A 22257-nucleotide genomic window follows, 5' to 3' on the forward strand; every position below is an offset into this window, starting at 1 on the left:
CTTAGACATAATCAAAACAATTATCTTTGACCATTTATTGATCTCCACTCCACCCACCCCTCTCTGTGCACCAAGTATAGTACCTCGGTAAAAAGAGTAACCAAATATAGCACAAGATCTTAGCTACAGTATGACTGAGTGTACACATCATGCTGACCTTGTTGTTGTTAGCCTTTTAACTGCTTCCATTAAGGGGTCGCCCCAGCGGACGATCCGACCCCGCACATAACTTGGCACAACTTTTACGCCCGATGCCCCTCCTGATTCTTACAATACCAAAAGAAATGTAAAAGTGGGCATAACTTTCATAGTCGTTCAAATTGCACATGTTGGTAGAGTAACTCTTCCTTTATACAAAGGCACTACTCAATATAGTCTACATCATCTATTACATCTATCTGTGGCTCTGTAAACATTCTGAAGCACAGTGGGACCAACGATGGATCAACAATGGAGAAAATGCATAGCTTGTGATAAAGACTATGTTGAGTAGAACCTTTTTGTGGAGAAAGAGTTACTCTATTAACAGGTGCAATCTGTATGACCCATGACAGTTAATTAAAAAAGTTTTTACCTTTTCCTGACACTCAATTAGGCTAGTGATAAAAAGCCAATGCTTTGATTACATGTAATAACATTTGATCACATTCACCTACACACAAGGCCTGCGATGTCTGCTGGCACCTGGGAAACAAGAACATGTTCATGAAAAAAAGTATTCCTTGTCACGGCTAAGTCTCTGCAGCTGACAATACTACAGCTCCTGGTGGACTCACATTCCCTTCTAATCGAACTGGACAGCTTAGTCTATTTATAAACAGAGTGAGGTCCTATATGTAATACACAGAAACTGCAACTGACAGAGGCAGGGGCGGAAAGAAAGTGAGACACAAAACTCCTCACTGTTATATTATCGCCAATGTGACAATCGCCTCCTGTTGCCTAGCAACACTGTACTATGAGTCTGGTCCTAATCATGCCTGCACGTTTAGCTGTGTTGCAATGGCAACACACAGGTGCAGCATGAAATGATGAAGCACTTACCAGCAGCAGTTTTATTTAAACCTATCTAGCACAGGAATTTGAGATAAGTAAATTTTCTTTAATCACAAATAAAGAAACTAACTGGGCATAATAAAACGAACAAATGCCTGAGGCGATGTAAGCTCGGGGACTGGGAGCCTTCAGTGTGTTTTAATCTGAAGCATGGCATTAAGTCAGTCTCCTCTCTGCCTCCCTGTCTGGCTAGACAGCCCAGCATGGTAGGTTCATTCATTAACCGAGGTGGAAATAGTGATGTGTGTGTGAGAGTGCAGATGTACGTGTTAATTAAGAGCAGCAATGGAACCACATGAAGTATAGCCTAGGATGCCGACTCAAAATACAGGAACAGGAAGAGGCTTTATTTCAGCCTCAGACGGGTCACCGCAAACATCCTTCCTGCCCGTCTAGGTGGAGTTCCCGCAGGAGAACTTATTCAGTGCCGATCCTGTGGGCTAAAGGTTTACGACCTTCTCTCTGTGACGAAATGCGGAGACGTGGTGGTCAAGAGGGAGCGGTGATAAGCCCATATAAATTGAACTTTTTTTTTTTTATAATAACATGAAGATAGGGCCAAATGTAAAATAATACACACATTGTGAATTGCTTGCTGTAGTGACTTTCTATTTCTGTTCCATCCAGAGAGGCAAAAACAAATATTTGGATTGGATTATAATAATGAAAGAAATTTGTTTAAAAGACCAGTCAGTATGAATATGTAGCATTAAACACACAATAGCAGCAAAGTTAGTTTAATTGTCAAGAAATCATTCTTCATCACTTTTGTTAGAAATTATTATTATTATTATTATTATTATTACATTCTCTAAAGAATGCAAAGATTTGGTGATTTGTGTAAAGGTGTAAAAAAAGCAGCACTTCACGAGCAGGCTATTAACTCTCTATTAAACAAACTGCACCACTTTTGAACCATTTTATATTTCAAATCTGAAAACAGATAAAAACAGACACAAATAACTCGCCAGCCTATAAAGTCAAACCTCAGCATAAAATAAGCTCGCCTTTCTGGTGGGCAGTTTCCTGTTATTGTGGCGTGAGATGAAAGCACCCATTGTCATGGGCTGAAATGTATCTCATCCAGAGGCAGTTTTTTTCCCTAGACCATAACTCCTGACCTTAATTTAGAGACCACTCTCTCAAGCCTGACAAACATACATGTTTAAGGTCAATGTGTGTTTAATTGCTGGACTGAGAGGTTCTCTATGTGGGTGATGTCAACAGGAGTTAATCAACATTTCAGACATGGTTCTGTCCTTTCAGGCAGCTCTGTGCTGTCAGGAGAATTCAAACGCTCTTTCTCAGACCTGTAGCTTACGTTCTCTATGTGCTTTGTGCTTCAGAAGAAATAAAAAAATAGGGAACCCAAAGAAGGCTGAAGCAATCTAAAAATCTAAAATCTATCCAATAAATAGCTAAAACTAAATTAAGAAATATTTATTATTAATTGAGAAAGGTTTGAAATAATTATGGGAATAATTTTGATCCAGCCTTGTTAGACCTTTATAACTGTAATAAGACACTTAATAATAAAACACACCTGTAAAACACCATATATTTATGTGGGGAGCACCTGATCCCTGACAATCAACAGATAACTTGTTGGTAATTTGCGGAAGAGTCAAATCTATCTGTTGGAATTGTACATACAATCAATTACGAACAACACTTGCACAGTACTGGAGCTCTGAGTTATTGTTACATTCCCCGTACAGGCCTGCCTTGCTCCAAGCCATTTCCACATGTTTACAACAGAGTTCCTGGGAGGCCAGTTCTACCTTAATGGTATTCAAGCACTAATGAAACGCTGGGATAAGAACAGTAGTGTAGCAAGGGATTATATAGAGAAACAAAGGGAGTTTTTACTCTTATAACTGTGTGTTATTCCACACAATCAAAGTCACAGTTTGACTTGAACGTCACTGCTCTGAAGCTTTTGCCCTTGTGGAAAACTTACAGACAACTTCAAAATAATTTTCATAAATATTAAGAAAACGTCTTCAGAATATCAACAGTTATTATTAACATTAATTATTAGTTAGTTATTATTAACGTATTATGTTGTCGTGTTGTCGCTCTTGTTTGTACATTTGCACCTGCACTTTATGTGGTCTTTTCTGTATAGGACTAAGATGGTTTCTAATAATTTATAATGTATAATTTGTTTTGTCTCAGCTGGTCAGTTAATTAGGTTTAGTTAGTTAGTTAGCTAGTTAGTTTTTAGTTAATTTATGTTGTAAATTTATGTTGTATGTGGCACCTTGGGCCTAGAGGAAAGTTGTTTCGTTTTACCGTGTACTGAACTGTGTCAAGCCTACTTGACTTGACTAGAGTTATACATCTTGTTTAAATAAATACAGATTAGATTATGTGTGTAGAATCCAGCCCTGTGACTGGGTTGTTTTTATAGTAACATTTTAAAATCTGTGCATTAACCTAAACATGTTATTGTTATAAAGACTTTTAAACACTTTTTGACTAAAATGTTTGTGAATTCAACAGTGCTATAGTATAAAGTGAAGTAAAAAAAAATAATTTCCTACAGACATCCAATGTATGTTATCTGATACAAGTCTACATTTTTTAAATGTATCAAATAGGGATCTTGTCTTGTCTTGACTGAAGTAAGGCACTCATGGAGGTCTTAATTAGTCTGAGCTTACTTGAGTAGATTAGCAAGCTTGAACCAAAGACTGCCTCTTTCACTCTCATTCTCTCTCTCTCTCCCTTTCATACAGACACACACACTTCTTATAAGGAGCATGCAAGCAGCTTTACAGATCCTTTACACACCTGATGGAGACCAACAGCACGTTTTTGCCATCACTTTTTAAAATTCAATCTGACTACATATCACAATTTCCCAGAATCATGCATGTATGCAGTAACATTAAAACACATCACAGGAAAATTGGTCTAGGGTGCAGATTGCGGTACCTCTCTTGCAGCTCATGGTCAGTGAGCTGGTGCTCTTCTTTCATGGCGAGGTAACGGTCCCACCTCAGCAGCCGTGTTCCATCATACAGAGCCAGCTCTCGATCATGCAGCAGCCTGCAATGAGATCACACACTTTTCAGACTTGCTGTAGATTTCTTAGCAATAATTAACATATGAGCTGATAAATCCCTATTGGGCTTGCCTGGACAGCACAGACAGAGTTCCCAGGTTAACCCGATGGATGCCATCCAACAGCACAAGCTTGCCCTCCTGAGCTGCGCTGACCAGCGGAGAGGCCCTCCAGGCCGTGTCACCATTAGGAAGTGTGTACCGCTGCTGGAGTAGGTCTCGCGCCGTCATATCCTGCCACACGGACACATGCATGCCATGAGTGCAACTACGCATGAACTAAACCAAGTTGCTTTGAAAGAAAAATATTAGGGAGGGAAAAACCTGCTGTGGCTTTTTTGGTTTGTGCTTAATCTCCAAGTCACACACTGATAAAAGCTGGTGGTTAAACTGTAAGTAATGCCTTTTCTGTTTTTTCTTTTGTTAATTAAAATATGGATGCATGCAAAACAAAGATCCTCCTTGTAACTTCACTTATCATGAACATGAATGAGATTGCAGCACTAAGCTGTTAATGATGTACAACATACAACATCTTTACCAGGAAAAAAACCTTGAAGCATTTGTATCATAATGTTTGATCTATTTTGTCTGAAATTAACGTAGGGACAAAATTATACACATGACAACTTATACTATTAATTCAGATGTGCTGAAGATAGTTGTCTATACATATAGATAGACATGCTAAAAACGTGTAGCTATTTATAATTAATTATGTCCATGGCAATTAGTATGTACAAACTCTATTTCAGCTTCAAACTGCAGGCTTAAATGTCACGTGTGATTAGGGATGAGCAGGGCGCTATGGAAACAAGAAACAAGAAATAGGAAAAGACTCAAAGGGTTATGTGATGAATTACAGCTGAAAAATTCCTCTTTTCCCCCAGACGCTGAGACCCCTGACCTGCACGAGCTAAAAATATCCACAGCATGATGCACAGCCTGCTTCCTTTTCCTGCTTGCTTCAGACTGAGCCAACAAATTCCCAGCATTCCACGGCTTACACGCAGACTCGCTTAACCGCACACACACTCTCACACACACGGGCACCAGAAATTTACTACCTGAGGCAGTAATACTTACCCTCTGGCTTCAACACAACAGAGTGATATATTTATGTGCTCTTTAAAGAGAGAGGTGGGTTTGAGGGTGTTTTATTTTGTGTGTGATTGTGTGTGTGGGTGATGTGTTAAATCACACACAGCAGCTTTCAGAAAACACTGTAGGCCTTCTAAGATTAAAGAATAAGAATGCTGAGGATTTGAGAGTTGAGTTGATGAATCATATAAAACATTGAAATATGTTATGAATTATATTGTTCTGGAGTGTGTTTTAAAATTTTATGTTAAATCAAATTTAAAGAAATACAACACCTCATCATTTTTATTCTAAGCCCGGCCTCCAAAACACAGTAGAAAGAGTATCATATAGTATCAAATAATACACACACACACATGTATATATATATATATATATATATATATATATATATATATATATACTTTTGCAGTGATTCCAGTCAGATTGCATGAGTTAAAATACTTTTAATGTTATTAAACGTACTGCAATATCTCAGGGAAAAAGTGTATTGTGAAATAGTTTCACAATAATCACAATATCAATAATTTTATATCCTATATAATCACCTAGCTCTACTGTCTAGACCAAAACACCTGAATATTTTTGCCAAAACAGGAGCTTTCTCAATTATTAATATACTTGTAATGTCTGACTGGATGCTGGCGATCTTGTCTGGATTTTCCCGTTTCATGAGACACAAGGCTTGTTTCTTTGTTTTGATATGAATGTTCTTCAGAGAAGATAACAGACAGTACAATTTCAGTACAAGGTTTAAAACAGAACAGACCACTGACCTTTTAAAAGTACCAAATAAAATTTGGGGGGAAAAAATGGGGCTATGAAAATACTTAAAGCCGGAATCAACCAATCAGAGGGTGTCACTTTCCCTACTCTAACTTGATTGGTAGAGAGAGTTGGATAACTGGGATGGATAACATCAGAGCGCATGACCTATGGCATGACTGTGCTTAGGCACAGTGGGTTGCTCTCTGAACCAGCGCTTTAGTCTGTCCAGCATATACAAACATTTCTAAGTAAACAGCTCTGACTGCAGCTGCAGCTTATGTACCAGTAATACAAATACTTATCTATAAAACTTTAAAGACAAGACCATAAATGTCCATAATTCAAAGCAAGTAAAAAAGTTTAACTCCTTCTTTATTCAGTCCAATATCTTTAAAGGAAGTAGAAGTAGGAATAAAAACTAATCAGAGATTTAAAAATCATAAAAATGACACTCTTGAGCTTAAAACACAGCCAATATAGCTTGAATAAGTCTAAGATAATAAACTCTGACTTTTGCAGCCCAAACAAAAAACATATATACATAAAAGTCTAGAACACAATAAAATGATCCAGTTCAACCTTAGTATCATATAGGATTAAGTACATGTCTTTTACATACATAAAAAATAATACGCAGTGCAGAGTAATTTATACGGAAATAAAGCACAATTATGGATTATGCATTCACAAAACCATGCATGATTTTACAATTACAGTACGTGTACTGTAGGTAAAAGGTACCTGATAGAGCATGATTGGCTCGATGCTATACCCAAGCATTTCAGCAAATTCTTTTGCAATCACAGATTTTCCACAACCCTGCAAGGATACAAAAAGAAAAGTGTGACTTATATATGTTTCGACATTTATTAATCAGGTCCAGCTAATCACAGTAATAAGACACTCAGCAAAACCAACGTATTTTAAAAACACACTCCACAAGACAAACGGTTGCTCAACAGGGGGCGAGGAACCTTCCTGATCGTTTTAATAGGCTGCCGGGATATCGCTCTCGCTATTGTTCTTGTAGTTACACACACATCAGCTCTGTAGTGAAGAGCTCCGCTGTGTAACCCTGAATGCTGCGGTTCAGGAAGCTGATTGTGTACCTTGGCGCCGATGAGACACATGTCTTTGACGGAGTGAGACTGCATCATCTCGGCTAGCAGGCGAGCGTGGGTGGGAGTGCTGATGAAAGATGGACTGCTGTCAGGTGGCCGGGGGGGTCGTGATCCTGCTGGAACCTGCAGCATTTCCATTAGAGAAAAATGAGAAGCCTGGTTGTTGTCCTCTTACAATCATATTTACGCAAATCACAAACTTATCCTTTGTTAGATGCTTGTAACATGTTTTTTTCCTCATAGTGTGCTTTGGCTTATGTTAGTGTTGGCCTTGAATTAACAAAGCGCTAAGGAACCTCTCATCTGTTTTTTCAGCCATTTATATTTTTTGCACTCTGACCTGGAAGGATATGATTTTGTCAGCTATGCTGAGGGCAACTGATGCTTCTCCTGTGTGCCCTCCTGTAGATGCTTCTACTTCTACCACAGCATGGGGAGATGGCTGCTTCTTTCCATCCATCAGCTCAAAACGCTACAGAGAGAAAGAGAGAGAGAGAATCTTGACTGCTACTGTAATGGAGATACAATATCAGAGACAGATGACAATAAAGATGGATAGAGACAGATAGAGAGACAGAAAGAAAACACAGAGAAAAGACATGGGGCAGAAAAACAGGGACAGACATGAAATGAAAGAAATTTAGTAACTGAAATAGAGAATAGAAGTACAGAGAAAGATATTGAGCAAAGGAAATACAGACATGGGTTAACAGTAAGACAGAATGATAGAGAGAGAGAGAGAAAGAGAGAGAAAGAGATAAAGAGGATAATATGAACAGTGACATATACACAGCGAGATATACATAGAAAGGGTGAGAAATTAGAGAGAAAGAGGTAAAATATGTCAGTGAGAAAGATGGAGATGTCAGGGAGGAAGTGGCAGTAGGAAAAAAGTGTGTGAGAGAAAAAGAGAAACCTGTGGATTCAGCAGCAGCTACGGCACTTACACTAAGCACACCCTCCACTGCATTTCGACCCTCTTTCCCCAGCATGATGTCATATGGGTAGAGTCTCTGGACCAACTGCTGAGAGGACAGCATGGGGAACAAGTCCTGCAACAGTGACATTGCCTTTTTTAGTCACTAATTGGTCGATGACACGGATATACATCATTTCCACACTCACCAGCACTTTGACAGCAGATGGTAGATTGTCCACAGGAAAGTCAGGAAGACCCAGATTGGCAGATTCTTGTGAGCAAAGAGTAGTAGCACATGACAGGAGCTGAGACACCCTGACAGGAAAAAAGGAAAACTTTACAGTTTATCATTGGGCTGCCAAAAAAGATCTATTCAGTAAATCCTGGAATTTGCTTTACCTTTCAGCGTTCACATTTGGTCCAACATTATAGAGGACTTCGAGTTGGTCCTGAGTAAAGTAAAAGCAATCTGAGCAACGTGCATTTCACTCAGGAATAAATAGAGACTGATAAACATGTGACTTTTGTACCTTGAAGGGCAGGTAGTAAACGTCCCTAGCCTGGAAGCGTGAGCGTAAGGGTGGATCTAGAGTGTTGCCCTTATAGCGTGGCACAGGCAGCCCTAGAGCGATGACACGAAAATCCTCACTCACACGTACAAGCTTCCACTGGTCTAGTTCTTCTTTAGTGTGCTCCTACAATCAAAACACAGTATGCCGGGTTTAGTTGACATTAATTAATACTGCACAATTCTCAGAGCACTGGTTTATACCCCGGTTTAACTTATATTCCAGAAAATGTTTTACTTACCATAGCTTTTCCTACTGTATGTGTACTGTTCCAACGCTAAATAATTTATTTAATATTCAGTGGAACCTTGCATCGCGAGTACCTTAATCTGTGAGTGTTTTGCAAGACGGGCAACAATTTTAAATACGTTATAACTTAGTAAACGAGCAAGGTCTTGCAATACGAGCAGTTTTGTGGGTAATCGTCTCCCATGCTCCGTCTTAGTGCATATAGGAATATATATAATATGTATTATTATATATTATATATATATTGCCACTTTCTTCTCCTCTCCTCTCTCTGGCCCTATCGGCAAGCTGGTGTGTGTGGGTGTCCTGTGTGTATGTGTGTGCGTGAAAGTCGTCCTACACAGTAGCCCACTTTCTCCCCCTCTCCTCTCTCTGGCTCTGTCGGCAAGCTGGTGTGTGTGGGTGTCTATGTGTCTGTGTGCACGCGCTTACTGTGAGTGAAAGTCTCCATCGGTAAACTGGTGTGTGCATGCACTTGTGTGTGTGTGAAAGTGGGCCTATACAGTAGCCTCTTTCTCTTCCCCCCCTCTCTCTGGTCTTAATTACTACAGCCACAGTTCTTTTCAAAGGTAAAGTGCAGGTTAATTTGTTGTATATTTTACTTTACATTTTGTATTAACCACTTTTATATAAATATTTTTGTGAATTGTGAATCAAATTGTCGGAGTGTCCATTATTTCTTATGGGGAAATTCCCTTTGATATACAAGTGCTTTGTAACAAATTATGCTCGCAATCCAAGATTCAACTGTATTTTGTTCTAAAACTGTCAGTGGAAATTTTAGACAATGCCAAAAACATTTTATTTTTTCAGTAGAGAAGAAACTTTTAAAATGAAAACAATTATAGAGACATATGATATAATCTACCTGGTGAAGTATTTTAAAGGCAAAGGATGGCAACATACCCCATCATACCCTAAGTCCTTATCTTACCTAAATTCCTTGATTCATTTATTTAAATAAAAAAAAACATTTAAAAAAATTAGAATTTCCTACAGTTTCCTACAGACTTTTCCACAGTGCTGTATATCAGTATATCTTTACTATCTATTAAAGCTCGTATAACCTGTAGCAGTTTGTCGTAACGCTGGGCAGACATCAGGAAGCGTCCATCTTCTAACTGCATCTCCCGATTCTCCAGCAGGTTGTTCAGGACAGGCAGCACGTTTCTCTCAGCCTTCTCCAGCCCCTCCAGAACCAGAATTCGTCCCTTGGTTGCTGCTCTCACGGCACACTGCACATAACAGATGGCTCAGAAAGCAGAGCTAACACAAACAGCCTAACTTCACCTCACCATTTATTCCACTCTCTTAGCTAAATTAGTCCTCTTGAAAAGTTACTTTTAGGTATCCTTTTATAAGTGTTATAATTAAACAATATCACACAAGAGCGAGCACTGTTGTACTGACTATCAGTACAGTTATGATGCAGCCACAGAACAATAGTTCGGCCTTAAGTGTAATATTGCTTTACATAAAACCTGTATAACATTATCAGATATGTTTTCTTGCTGACAACTGCTTTAATCCAGTGCTTTCAAGACTGGTTCTGTGGGTTGTGGGTTTTGGTAGGACGCTGTTTTCCCATCTTTTCAGTACTGCAAACCGTACTAGTCACTTTTACTTTAGCTGCGACCAACAGTTAGTAAAATTAATAGTTATTAGAACAATTGTAACAGGGAGTGATACATATAGTTAAACGTAGAACGCCTCTCATCCAATCAGATCGCTCAGTTAGAAATAACTTGAATAACTGTATTCGAAAAATGTTTGATTGGATGAACTTTGATTGGATTCTCGGGTATGGGTGCATGTTCTCACCATGCCTCCCACAGTCCAAATACATGCAGACTAGGTTAGCTGGCGTTTCCAAATTACCCGTAGCGTGTGACTAAGCATCAGAATATCTAGTGAGTGTATGTATGTGTATGTGCCCTGCAAGGGATTGGCAGCCCATCCAGGGTGTACCATACCAAGTTTCCTGGGATAGGCTTCAGGCCAAAAAAAAAATATTTAAAACCATAAAACTTGTTTAAAAACATTTTTTAAAAACATTATTTTACATTCTGACCATCATCATAATCCACTCACTCACTCACTCTAACTTTTTGTCTAAATGATTTTATCCTGTATACAGGGTCGCACAAAGGATAAAGCGGTATAAGAAATAAGTGAGTGAGTGAGTGAATTATGGTAATGGTTAAAATGTAAAATAATGTTTATGTGTATACATACCCTTATAGTTTGTTGCTTATAAAATAACAGCTGGTTTAATCTAAACCCAAAAACAGCACATTTCTATTTTAAAACCCTGAATACGTGTGGGCTGACTGATCAGATTTTTTCAGTTATGACGATGCAACCGTACAAACATGTGTGTGCTAGAATCAAACAATCTTGACGTCAAAGGAAGGAAATTTAAAGCTACTTCAGTGACCGCAAAACAAGTTGCCATATAATTAGGGTGACATGGAAGTATATGCCCGATTATGTGGAAACAGGGCCTACCAAAGTACAGCCAGATGTTCTAAATTTAACTTTGGATCTATTTACATCACAGACTGTATAATTCCATAATTACTAGAAATAGTAGAGACAAGGAGGACAAGGAGGTGAGCCAAAGCCACACACCAGCCACGCGACGTGTTTATCAATGAAACAGTCCTGAATGTAACTTCTGTTCTAAGGATTTTTCAAGTGTTCCATGACTTTCTGTCTTCTAACTTGGAGCACTGCAGAGAAAAGGAGTTTAAGTGGAAACAAGTGATCTCATTTAAAATAAATTTCAGTTAAATTCTTGCATTCTAACTGGCCATTAAGCTAGTGACTTGATAACTGAGGAGAGCTGGGTTCGTCTGTAACATTTGTTAATACGGCAAATAGACAGCAAAGTTCTTTGTCTGCTGGTATTTAGGCAGACGTTTTACCAACGTCACGACCCAAAGTAATTTCCTAAAACAGGGAGAAAATAGTGAATTGAAATAAGCAGCAAGCTTAAAGACTTCAGTCTCAGCTTAACACTGAATGCCTCTCTGCTTTCTTGCTCTGCTCGACTGATCGGATCATTAATTAAAAAGAAATTATACACATATTTGAAACTATATTTCTCTTCCAATAAGCATTAGCTCTCACAAAACAAAACACCTAAATCACTCAAGCCTGAATAAAGAAAAATCGATTTATATTCCATTAACAAACAGCTTGTCTACAGAAACACATTTTAACACACAGAGCTTGGTATATGAGTCAAAAAAGAGCACAGAACCCCAGAGAGTTAACACCTTCTCTCTTTCTCTTTCTCTCTCTCTCACACACACAAACGCAAGCCATAATTCAAGAAACAACTCAAGCTCAGGAGACTGACACCTCAATGACAATTTAAGTCTATTTGTGTTTTTTTTAACATGTGGTTAATTAAGGCACAGCTTACCCTAAAAACAAGGAGGATAATCAATAGCTAAAACTGTTCAACATTGCTTGCTTTAATGAACATATTGACCTCGAGAGGATTTCTCACATTGCTGATCTCCGCCTAATAGTAACTATGACAACACAAACACTGACAAACCTTGTTCAGCTTTAATGAAAGGACAATTGACTTTTTAACTGTCTAATTTGCACATGGTCAAGAATTACAGTACATGACAATCGGAAACAAAAACTAAAATATATCAGAAAGTAATGAGTCCATCCTTCAAAAATTTAATCATTACACACAGCTGTAAAAAAAATATATATATATATATATATATATATATATATATATATACTATATGACATGCACTGGGAGGAAAATTAAAGAGTAAAACATAAAAATAATAATATGTACTGAGGGTACATAATAAATCATAATAATGGATAAGAGGCATAATAACAAGCCAAAGCACAGCTAAGGAATGACTTCACCCTTGCCTGGTCTATGTAGAAGGCTGTCCCAGAGCGTATTTCTCTGCGCTGCTTGAGATCAGTCTCGGTTGTGTCTCTGGACAGAGCCACATACTCAACCTCTCTCTTTGTCAGCTCCTAGAAGTCACAATCAATATACATATCAAGTACGGTTATTTCTAAACATGGGCTGATAGATTAAATAGGAAATCAGGGTTATACTGAAGGGACGTGTGTGTATGTGTGTGTTTATATATATATATATATATATATATATATATATATATATATATATATACACACACACACACCTCCCTTCAGTATAACCCTGATTTCCTATTTATGTCTAATCATGATTAGAGTTAGAATGTGTTACCAGATACTGCATGGCAATGGAGCGGCGCAGTGGGCCAGGAGGACCAATGAGAAATACATCCTGTCCCAGCAGGTCTTTCTGCATGATCCAGCGCAGGTGCTGAGTTACTGTCTGAGGCATGGATTCTGTCACTGCATCAAACACACCATGTCAGTGTAAAGCTTTTTATTTATTTATTATTATTTTTTTATTTATACCATCCTATTTTTCTTTTATATTTTTCTCTTTTTTTATTACAGTGAAACCTCAGATTGCAAGATTTAATAAATTTTGACTTGGAAAACGCCTCGGGTCTGTGTTCTCTCTCTTGTGCTGCGGAATTGTGGGTAATCATATCTCCTGCTGGGTCTTAGTGCACGTCTCTTACTGGTATAATCAACATCCATGCACACAAGTCTCATTAGAGTGGTTAAAGATCCATTTTCTCTCTCTGCTTATGGCTCAGCTTGCTCTTTGTGTCTGTGTGCGTGCGCGTCATTGGACACTGTGCCACAACACACACAGACACCTCCCACTTTCGCCTTCACAGACACACACACACTCTTTCTTTCTGCTTTACACAGAAACACTGCTCTGTCGCAATTCTTTTCTAAGGTAAAGCGCAGCTTAATTTGTTTTATTTTAACTTTACAGCAGTGATTCCGTTAGTGTGTCGCTCAATCGAGTATCATTAGAGAGATTTCTTGTTTATTTTTCAGATAAATCAGCGTTTTCGTGTGCGCGTGTGTGTGTACTTATCTGTCGGGATTTTTTTTTCCTTTTTTTTAAAGGTAAAGTAAAGCTTTTTTTGGGGCTGTGGAACAAATAATTTAAAACAAATAATTTTTGGGGCAGTGGTAGCTCAGTGTAGGGGCAGTAGTGGCTCAGTGTGTTAAGGCTCTGAGTTATGGATCGGAAGATCGGCGGTTCGAGCCCCAGCTCCGCCAGGTTGCCGCTGTTGGGCCCTTGAGCAAGGCCCTTAACCCTGTCTGCTCCAGGGGCGCCGTAAAAATGGCTGACCCTGCGCTCTGACCCCTGCCTACTAACAAGAAGCTGGGATATGTAAAGAATAAAGAATTTCACTGTGCAGTAATGTATGTGTGACGAATAAAAGGCTTAACTTAACTTAACTTAATAATTTGAGTTTCCATTATTTCTCATGGGACAATTCTATTTGGTTTACAAGTGTTTTGGATTATGAGCCAAACGGAACGAAATTATGCTCGTAATCCAAGGTTCCACTGTCATATGAGTCAGTATTACTACAAAAATTAAACAACAACTAAAATCTACATACTTTAAAGTTAAGGTTCTTAGGTTTGACTGCAGAATATTTACATACAGAGGAGACAAACTGTTTCCTTAATATTTTATGAAAGGCCAAAATTTTTTTTTCAAAAATTGTCAAATTTGAATGCCATACTTCGCAGTTAAATCACAACAAAAATCGCACAGCTACTACAGATTGTGATTTGAATTCTGATGATGTCACAGCCATCCATGGCCAAGAAAGTAAAATTGTTGGTGCTGGCTAGATGAGAAAGTTGGCAATCACAGTGACACTAGTAAATCATGAGCATCTGTGAGTTCATGTATTAGGAAGAGGGGGATAGCGCTTAAGCAACATTTTGTATGAGGATGGCTGGCTTTACATGTTGCAGAGGCATATTTAAATATTTATTTAATTCCTCTGCCACTCTTGGTAATGGCAGATGATCAAATAGGGGAGAAATGACCAAAAGAAGAAATAAATTTAGCATTGCATATGTTGCACTTGGTGGGTATGTATATATCTGATTGTTGATAGTTTAATAAGAAAATTGGTCTCAGATTTTTGAAGGAAACCTTGAGGTCTATTTGCCAGGGAACAATGTGGAAAGTCAAAAAAGAAATCTGACTGCACAACAAATATTAAAAAACTAGCTACCTTGAATACACTTTTTCGTCCGCTCAAATATACAATCAAGTTATCTATATTAGTGGGTAAAAAGCATGGACTAAAATATCAATTTCTCTCACTTTTTCTCAGTCTATTTTTGTAATATCAGGTATATTATGTATTTCATAACCAAATACCACTTTAAAAAGTTTTTTTCATACTTTGCCCATATATTATAGATTTATTAAGTGCAATATTTCAAGCCTTTTTTGGTTATAATTTCCATGATTAGGCCCTTTATCTCATGAAAACCAAAAATTAAAGATTGTGATTAAATTGCTATTCATACAGAATAAATACTTTTTTTCTCCATCTAGTTCAGTAAATGCATGGGGAAGACTGCTGACTTGACAGTAATCCAGAAGACAATCATCACCGATGGGAGCACTTCACAAGGAGCGTAGTGAGGCTGAAGTCAGTGCATCAAAAGCCAAATTACACACAGACGTCTTCAGGTAATGGGCCACAACTATTAATTTCCTAGTATCAACCGGAACCAGAGACAACATCAGAAGTGTATTACCTGGGCTAAGGAGAGAACTAGCATTTGGACCTCAGTAATTTTTGTATTTCATTTGGAAATCAAGATCCCAGAACCTGGCGAAAGGTGTAGAGTGGCACTGAATCCAAGTTGCTTTGTCTAGTGTAAAGTTTTCAGTCTGTGATGATTTCTGGTGCCATGTCATCAGTTCGTCTAGGTCCACAGTGTTTTATTAAGTCCAAAATCAACACAGACTACTAGGATATTTTAAAGCACTTTAGGTTTCAGTCTGCTGACAAACTTTATGGACATGCTGATTTCATTTTGCAGCCAGACTTAGACAGCAGGACCCACAGTGCCAAAACTAGCACTAACTGGTTTGGTGACCATAATATTGCTGTGCTTGATAGTCAGGCAACTCGCCTGATCTTAAGCACAGAGAAGACCAACCTGGACTTCAATAATGCCTTAGCATTGCCACAGACCGATTGCCTCCATGCCATGCACACTGATGCTGTAATTCAATGAGTCCAAGTATTAAGCACATAAATGACATAAATGACATAAACCTTTTTTCCAAGATTTTGAGATAATGGCTTTTTGATTGTCATGAGATGTAAGCCATGATAACAGGAATTAAAACAATAAATTATTGAAATATTTCACTCCACAATTGAATTAAATGAGTAGTGTTGCATTTAGTGTGCATTCCGTCTTTTCATTTTGAATTGCTTGTTTTAAACAGATACTCCACTGCCCATAGCTTTACCCGGGACTGATATGTAAACTGCTGACTGGTTTAGAAGAGAATTGACATTTCAGGGGAAGAAGACTGTCAATGATTGATTGCAGGGAGAAAAGCACATACTGTGATTTACTGGTACAAGCTCAGGGTTTCTGGGTGCCTTGAGCTGATAGGAGATCTCCCCTATCTTCACCGTGTCACCTGTTAATCAAATCATGACAAAGTAAATTATATGAGTTATAGAAATATTTCCTCCAAACTTGTTACAAACAAATTACCTTGTTATAAACACACATGACCTGATAATTGTTGTTACTTTAAAGATTAACTCTGCATACCAGTCGAATTATCGTGACACCAAGCGTATTTACTGTTATTGCTTAAGTTAAGCTTTAGACTAACATGTAACAATATCTCTCTAAAATACTCAGACACAGCCTAATACTGATGTTGGCAAAAATGGAGAAAAAAAAAAGCCAGGCTGCCAGGGTGTGTTTATTTGTGGTTGAAGGTGAAGCTTGAAAAGTGCATCTACCTGATGAAGTGTTTAAGAGCTTGACCTCATGCGTGCCCCATTTCCAACCTTCCCTTGACATGACGAGACCCAGAATGTTCCGCAGTCTTCGGGCAGACACAGCTGCGGCTGTTCCTTTCAATAACATTTGTGACTGCATTGTGAACAGCAGTGTCAAAGGGACAGAAAACTGAACATTCCGAGTTATTTAGTGTTTTCCTTCATGTTCATTTCCCTAAACCGCTGACAGCAACTGTCCAGCGGAGGAAAATAGTTGAAGAACAGCGGTTTAGCGTCGCATAATCGCTCCGTGTGAAACAGCAAACACCATTCTGGTTCCGACACACAACGTAGGTATATGCCTGCATGAAGGCTAGAGGAATAATAATAATAATAATAATAATAATAATGCTGTTAATTTAAAATAATAATAATCATATGTATTATTATTATTATTTTATATTGACAGTATTATTATTATTATTATGTCCCAATACTATTACGTCAGCAACATGACGTCATGACTCTGAGAGTGCTGATCCTGATGACAAAAGGTACTATTGCAAAAGGTACTATTGTTAACAATTATTTATTCATAATTCAAAAAATACATTTATTATGCTTTATAATAATAATACAAATTATAATTATTATTTTGTTGTTGTTACTATATTAGTAGTAGTAGTAGTAGTAGTAGTAGTAATAGTAATATTAAGGCAGCACTGTGATGTATGAGTGTTTGATTCTAGCCTCGGGTCTGTGTGCATGGAGTTAGTATGTTCTCCCCATGCTTGGTGTGTTTCCTCCGCATACTCCAGTTTCGTTCAAAGACATGTAGATTAGGCAAATTGGTGTTTTACTTTTTGTGTGTGTGAACAGTATGTGTGTGCCCTGCGATTGATTGACAGCCTGTCCTGTGTGTAAGCTTTAGACTAACATTTAACATTTAACAGTAGTAGTAGTAGTATCATGTTATTGTTGTTTTTGTTTGTTTTTGTTGCTACATACATGCTACAGACACTAATCAACATAAATTTGTTTGTGAAAAGTAATTTATTTATTTATTAGTAGTAGTAGTAGTAGTAGTATCATGTTATTGTTGTTTTTGTTTGTGGTTGTTACTACATACAGTACATGCTACAGACACTAATCAACATAAATTTGTTTGTGAAAAGTAATTTATTTATTTATTAGTAGTAGTAGTAGTAGTAGTATCATGTTATTGTTGTTTTTGTTTGTGGTTGTTACTACATACAGTACATGCTACAGACACTAATCAACATAAATTTGTTTGTGAAAAGTAATTTATTTATTTATTAGTAGTAGTAGTAGTATCATGTTATTGTTGTTTTTGTTTGTTGTTGTTACTACATACATGCTACAGACACTAATCAACATAAGTTTGTTTGTGAAATTCTTTTAGTTTTATACTTGTTTTACTCCTTAAGTTTACGACCTATTAAACTATTCTAACGTGAGACCTAAATTGTAGGGTCAAGATTTTTCCTTAACATTAAATTTAAACAAATGACTATACAAGACAATTTATGAATTGGCTTTCATTGCTTGTTTGTAATATATTTGGCTGTCTTATCCCAAACCCTAATTATTACCTAAGCTTGCAAACCATATATCACTTATTATTTCAAAAAAGGTTTACAGGAAAACAGATTTTAAATGTATTTTAGTAGAATGTACAATAACTATAATTATATATGCCTGTCCATATAGGTGTACAGGAAGTGTGTGGTTTTGCCTGTTTGTGTCCTAAAATTGGGTTAAACTGCATCAGTGATTACTCATCTGTACTTCCCTTTTTAGCTGCCGTTTAGGTTTAATCTGGGAAACAGGCCCAGAATGATTTTAAAACATTTTTTGTGAACATTACTCCATATAAACATTTATTCCTGAAGTCAATTCCTGGACTTCAAGGGACTCCAAGAAACTATTTTCACCTCTTCATTTTTCAAACAGCTAAATTCTTGCACTCAGAGAGAAGAAAAGTTTTTTTTATGTAAGGATTCTTGGCTCTGGCTTCCCTGAGATGTTCTACTAGTGACCTTTTCAAAAAGAGAAAACATACAGAGCATCAAGAAGGCTAGATTTTCTTCAGACGATGTAGATAGTGTACTTGCTGTCTGAATATAAATAAATGTGATTCTTTGCCTAAATAGAAAGCATGATTCTATGATGTGTACAGTTTATCAGGTCTTATCTGATGAGTCCTGAAGTCCCTGAAGGAAAGCTTCATCTTGTCCTAGTGTAATCCCTGCCTCAGCTGAATAGGAAACAGTGCTGTGTGCTCACTATGATCCCTTATGTACTGTATAAGAGGGGGAAAACAAGCACTTGCATCAAATCGATTCCACACAAAAAAAATGGGAAGGATTAAGAGACTGTGTGGTAGGATCAGGTCAAATGACATCACCAGTGGACTCCGTCCATAACCACAGCTACCCTTCAAAATAGGACAAGCACTAGTGGCGGGTTTTTAGACGTCGCCATGGTGATCACTCCACTTCCTTTTACGGCTTGACATTTATCACGTGGCGGGAAGGCTCAGCCCTGGAGAGACCCTGAAACAGGAGGAGGAGGAGGAGAAGGAGGGAAGTGATAAGTGGCGGAGAGAAGAAGCCGAAACAGGCTAATAGCGACTTAAAGAATCCACCCATATGCCTGGTTACACGCGAACAATTTCAGCTAAATCATCCGCCTGAAAGTGTGTAAAGTGCTGGTGTTTGCGGTAGCGGGACAGCGCGGGTGGTGTTTGGGAATATGGACGATGAGTACCAGTACACACGGAGCCCTGCCTGGGAAGAACTGGTGAGTACAGCCTCACTGGGTTTCACCGGAGTTCGGATGAAAGACGTCTCTCTGTCCTTCTCCCCCTAATGTCTGATTAAGCTTTGTTACTGTAACACTGGGAGCAGCTGATCCGATCCCACACAGGCTGTAGCGCAGTGCTGAGAAAGTCAGCAGAGACGATCCTGCCGCGGGGAACCTCTGCTTTTTCCTGCTTTTGTTGCGATCGGAGGAAGGGAGAGGGGGATCGCCGCGGAACAGCCAGAGCGCAATTAGAAAAGCAGACCTGACGAGATGTTAAGATAAGCTTCTCGTGGACTTTCAGCCCTTTAACTCGAGCTACACGTTAACACTGGGGCTGCTGGAAAAAGTCTAAGCGAGGACTGCACGCAGAGAGAGACTGAGGATTTCAGTAGAGTGAATGTCAGTCAACATGCCAGACTGGGGGAATGAAGACTTAAACAAACTAGTGGAATGGAATGGCATGGAACACAATGAAACAGAATAGAAACCAAAAGAGCAAAGTTTATAAAACAGAGTAGAATTAGAGACCAGAAAAAAAATGAATAGACTAGTACAGAATAAGGAAAAAACAATGTTAAATAGAGATTAAAAACGAATACAACAGCATACAGAATAATACATAATTAAATATTGAAGAGAATAGCATACAAGTCATATAGAATTTAATATAGAATAAAATGTTATAGGATAGAACAGAAAACGTAAATAAAATAATACAAAATCATTTTTAAAATAATACAAGACTATAGATTCGATTAAAAAAGTAACAAGTAATGAATACAACAGAATATAGAATACTACAGAATAGAATATTGAAGAGAATAGGGTAAAAGTCATATAGAGTTATATAGAGGAATAGAATGGTCTGGGGTAGAACAGAGAATTGCATAACATAGAATAAAATGGAATACAATGACAGAATAGCACAGAAAAAATATATAGAACAATCTGGAATAGAGAATCTAGAATAGATTACAATATTAGATAAAATAAATATAGAATAGAATACAGAATAGAACAGAATAAAAAATACAAATGTGCTGTATTTAGCATGCTAGCTAATAGAAGAGAATAAACCAAACTGATTAATCGATAGGAATTACAGCAGTATGAATTATTGTTATTTACACAATTATTAACAAATAATAAATTATTAATGTCTTGTTGAAATCCTACTATGTGTAGCTTACTGACAAAGGACAAAGTTTATTCTGGTGTAAACAGTTTTTTGCTGAACGCAGAAGCAAGCTTTAAGCAAGGACTGTGTAAATGACAGAGATTGTTCAGGTAAAAGAAAATACTGAGGAAATACTACTGATGTACCTCAACTGTTCTGTGTAGAAACCTCAAGTTTATCAGAAATGTTTATCAGAAATAAGAAGTAAAATGCTTTAGATGTGATAAGAATCATTACATACATTACCAGTCAAAAGTTTGGAATTATTTTCTACATTCTAGAACAACACTGGGGATTTTCACACTATAAAACGACAAATGTCGCATTAGACAATTAATTAACAACACCAGTCAGTTGTTATTTTTACACATGAAGGTCAGCTCGTCCTCCTGGAATAGTTGTTGCAAGGACAGTATTGCCAAGTGCATTTGCAAAACCCTTCAAGCGCCATGATGAAACTGTCTCTTATGGAGACCATCCCATAAAAGCCAGACCTGGATAAGTTACCTTTTGTTGCAGGGGAGAATTTTATTTAAAGGTTACAAGCCTTTAAAAATCACCAAGTTTACAGCACCTCAGATTACAGCTGTGATGAAGGATTTACATAAGTAGCATAAGTATCAATCCCAATATCAACTGTTTAAAATCGGATTATTGCATATTGTGGATGTCTTCAGCATTGTTTTACAATGTAGAAAGTAGGGCTGAAACGATTCCTCGAGTAACTCGAGCTATTCGATTACAAAAAATGATGATCTGTCTCTAAGCTTCTTTTAATTAATTTAAAAAGCTTGCGTTATGTTTTTGTGCAATTATTTGTTTGGCGTGACACAGCGTGCTTCCGGGTGCAAGCCGCCAGTAAACACAGACGAAAAAGAAACACTTATGCCACCCAAAAAAGCAGAACAGTTAGCTGTGTATTGATTTGATGGAGTGTTCTGTTGCAACATGAAAAATGCAAGGGAGCGATAAAAATATCAGCGAACCAAGAGATGAAGAAACCAGCAAGAGAAAATGACAAAAATCTTCAGTAAAGGCTTATGTTATACACGAGCTGTAAATTTAGAAACTTTTAGTCCTGAAAGTAAGGTTGCACAACTTAGTACTTTTGTACAATTATATACTTAAAGTTACTTAAAATACCTTAATTTTTAGTTTTTGCATTTGAAAAAAGGCTTTAAAATAAGAATGTATAGCACTGTAATGCACTTAATTCATCTCAGTCAACTTCTTGTATTTGATAAAGTCCTGTATACATTTAAAAAATAAACTTAGGTTTTTCTAAAAAGAAAACCAAATTCATCTTTGTTTCTCTTAAATATTTACATTGCTGTTCAATTAAAAAGAATTAAATTTTTATCCGATTAATCGATTAAATCTTTGGTAGAATACTCGATTACTAAAATATTCGATAGCTACAGCCCTGGTAGAAAGTAATACAAATCAGGAAATGGAATTAGAAGGTGTGTCCAAACCTTTGACT

General features: G+C 37.5%; 2 protein-coding genes across 4 annotated transcripts in view; one reads left to right on the plus strand and one right to left on the minus strand.

The window, feature by feature from the left end:
* vwa8 (von Willebrand factor A domain containing 8) overlaps positions 1–17054 on the minus strand; it is a 71482-nt gene extending 54428 nt beyond the window's left edge. The window contains exons 1-14 of the mRNA XM_053496510.1: positions 16793–17054; positions 16381–16458; positions 13114–13244; positions 12765–12875; positions 9920–10087; positions 8565–8729; positions 8434–8483; positions 8241–8349; positions 8063–8167; positions 7456–7587; positions 7104–7238; positions 6736–6813; positions 4199–4359; positions 3997–4110 (exon numbers count right to left, since the gene is read on the minus strand). Of these exons, the coding sequence (XP_053352485.1) occupies positions 3997–4110; positions 4199–4359; positions 6736–6813; positions 7104–7238; positions 7456–7587; positions 8063–8167; positions 8241–8349; positions 8434–8483; positions 8565–8729; positions 9920–10087; positions 12765–12875; positions 13114–13244; positions 16381–16458; positions 16793–16931 (1676 nt within the window). The 5' untranslated portion in view covers positions 16932–17054. The remainder of the gene's footprint in view (positions 1–3996; positions 4111–4198; positions 4360–6735; positions 6814–7103; positions 7239–7455; positions 7588–8062; positions 8168–8240; positions 8350–8433; positions 8484–8564; positions 8730–9919; positions 10088–12764; positions 12876–13113; positions 13245–16380; positions 16459–16792) is intronic.
* Positions 17055–19387: 2333 nt separating this feature from the next.
* dgkh (diacylglycerol kinase, eta) overlaps positions 19388–22257 on the plus strand; it is a 59631-nt gene continuing 56761 nt past the window's right edge. For all 3 annotated transcript variants that reach the window (XM_053496345.1, XM_053496347.1, XM_053496350.1), the window contains exon 1: positions 19388–19594. In XM_053496345.1, the coding sequence (XP_053352320.1) occupies positions 19547–19594 (48 nt within the window). In that variant the 5' untranslated portion in view covers positions 19388–19546. The remainder of the gene's footprint in view (positions 19595–22257) is intronic.

The sequence above is a fragment of the Clarias gariepinus genome, chromosome 5 (assembly GCF_024256425.1).
Source record: "Clarias gariepinus isolate MV-2021 ecotype Netherlands chromosome 5, CGAR_prim_01v2, whole genome shotgun sequence".
NCBI lineage: Eukaryota > Metazoa > Chordata > Actinopteri > Siluriformes > Clariidae > Clarias > Clarias gariepinus.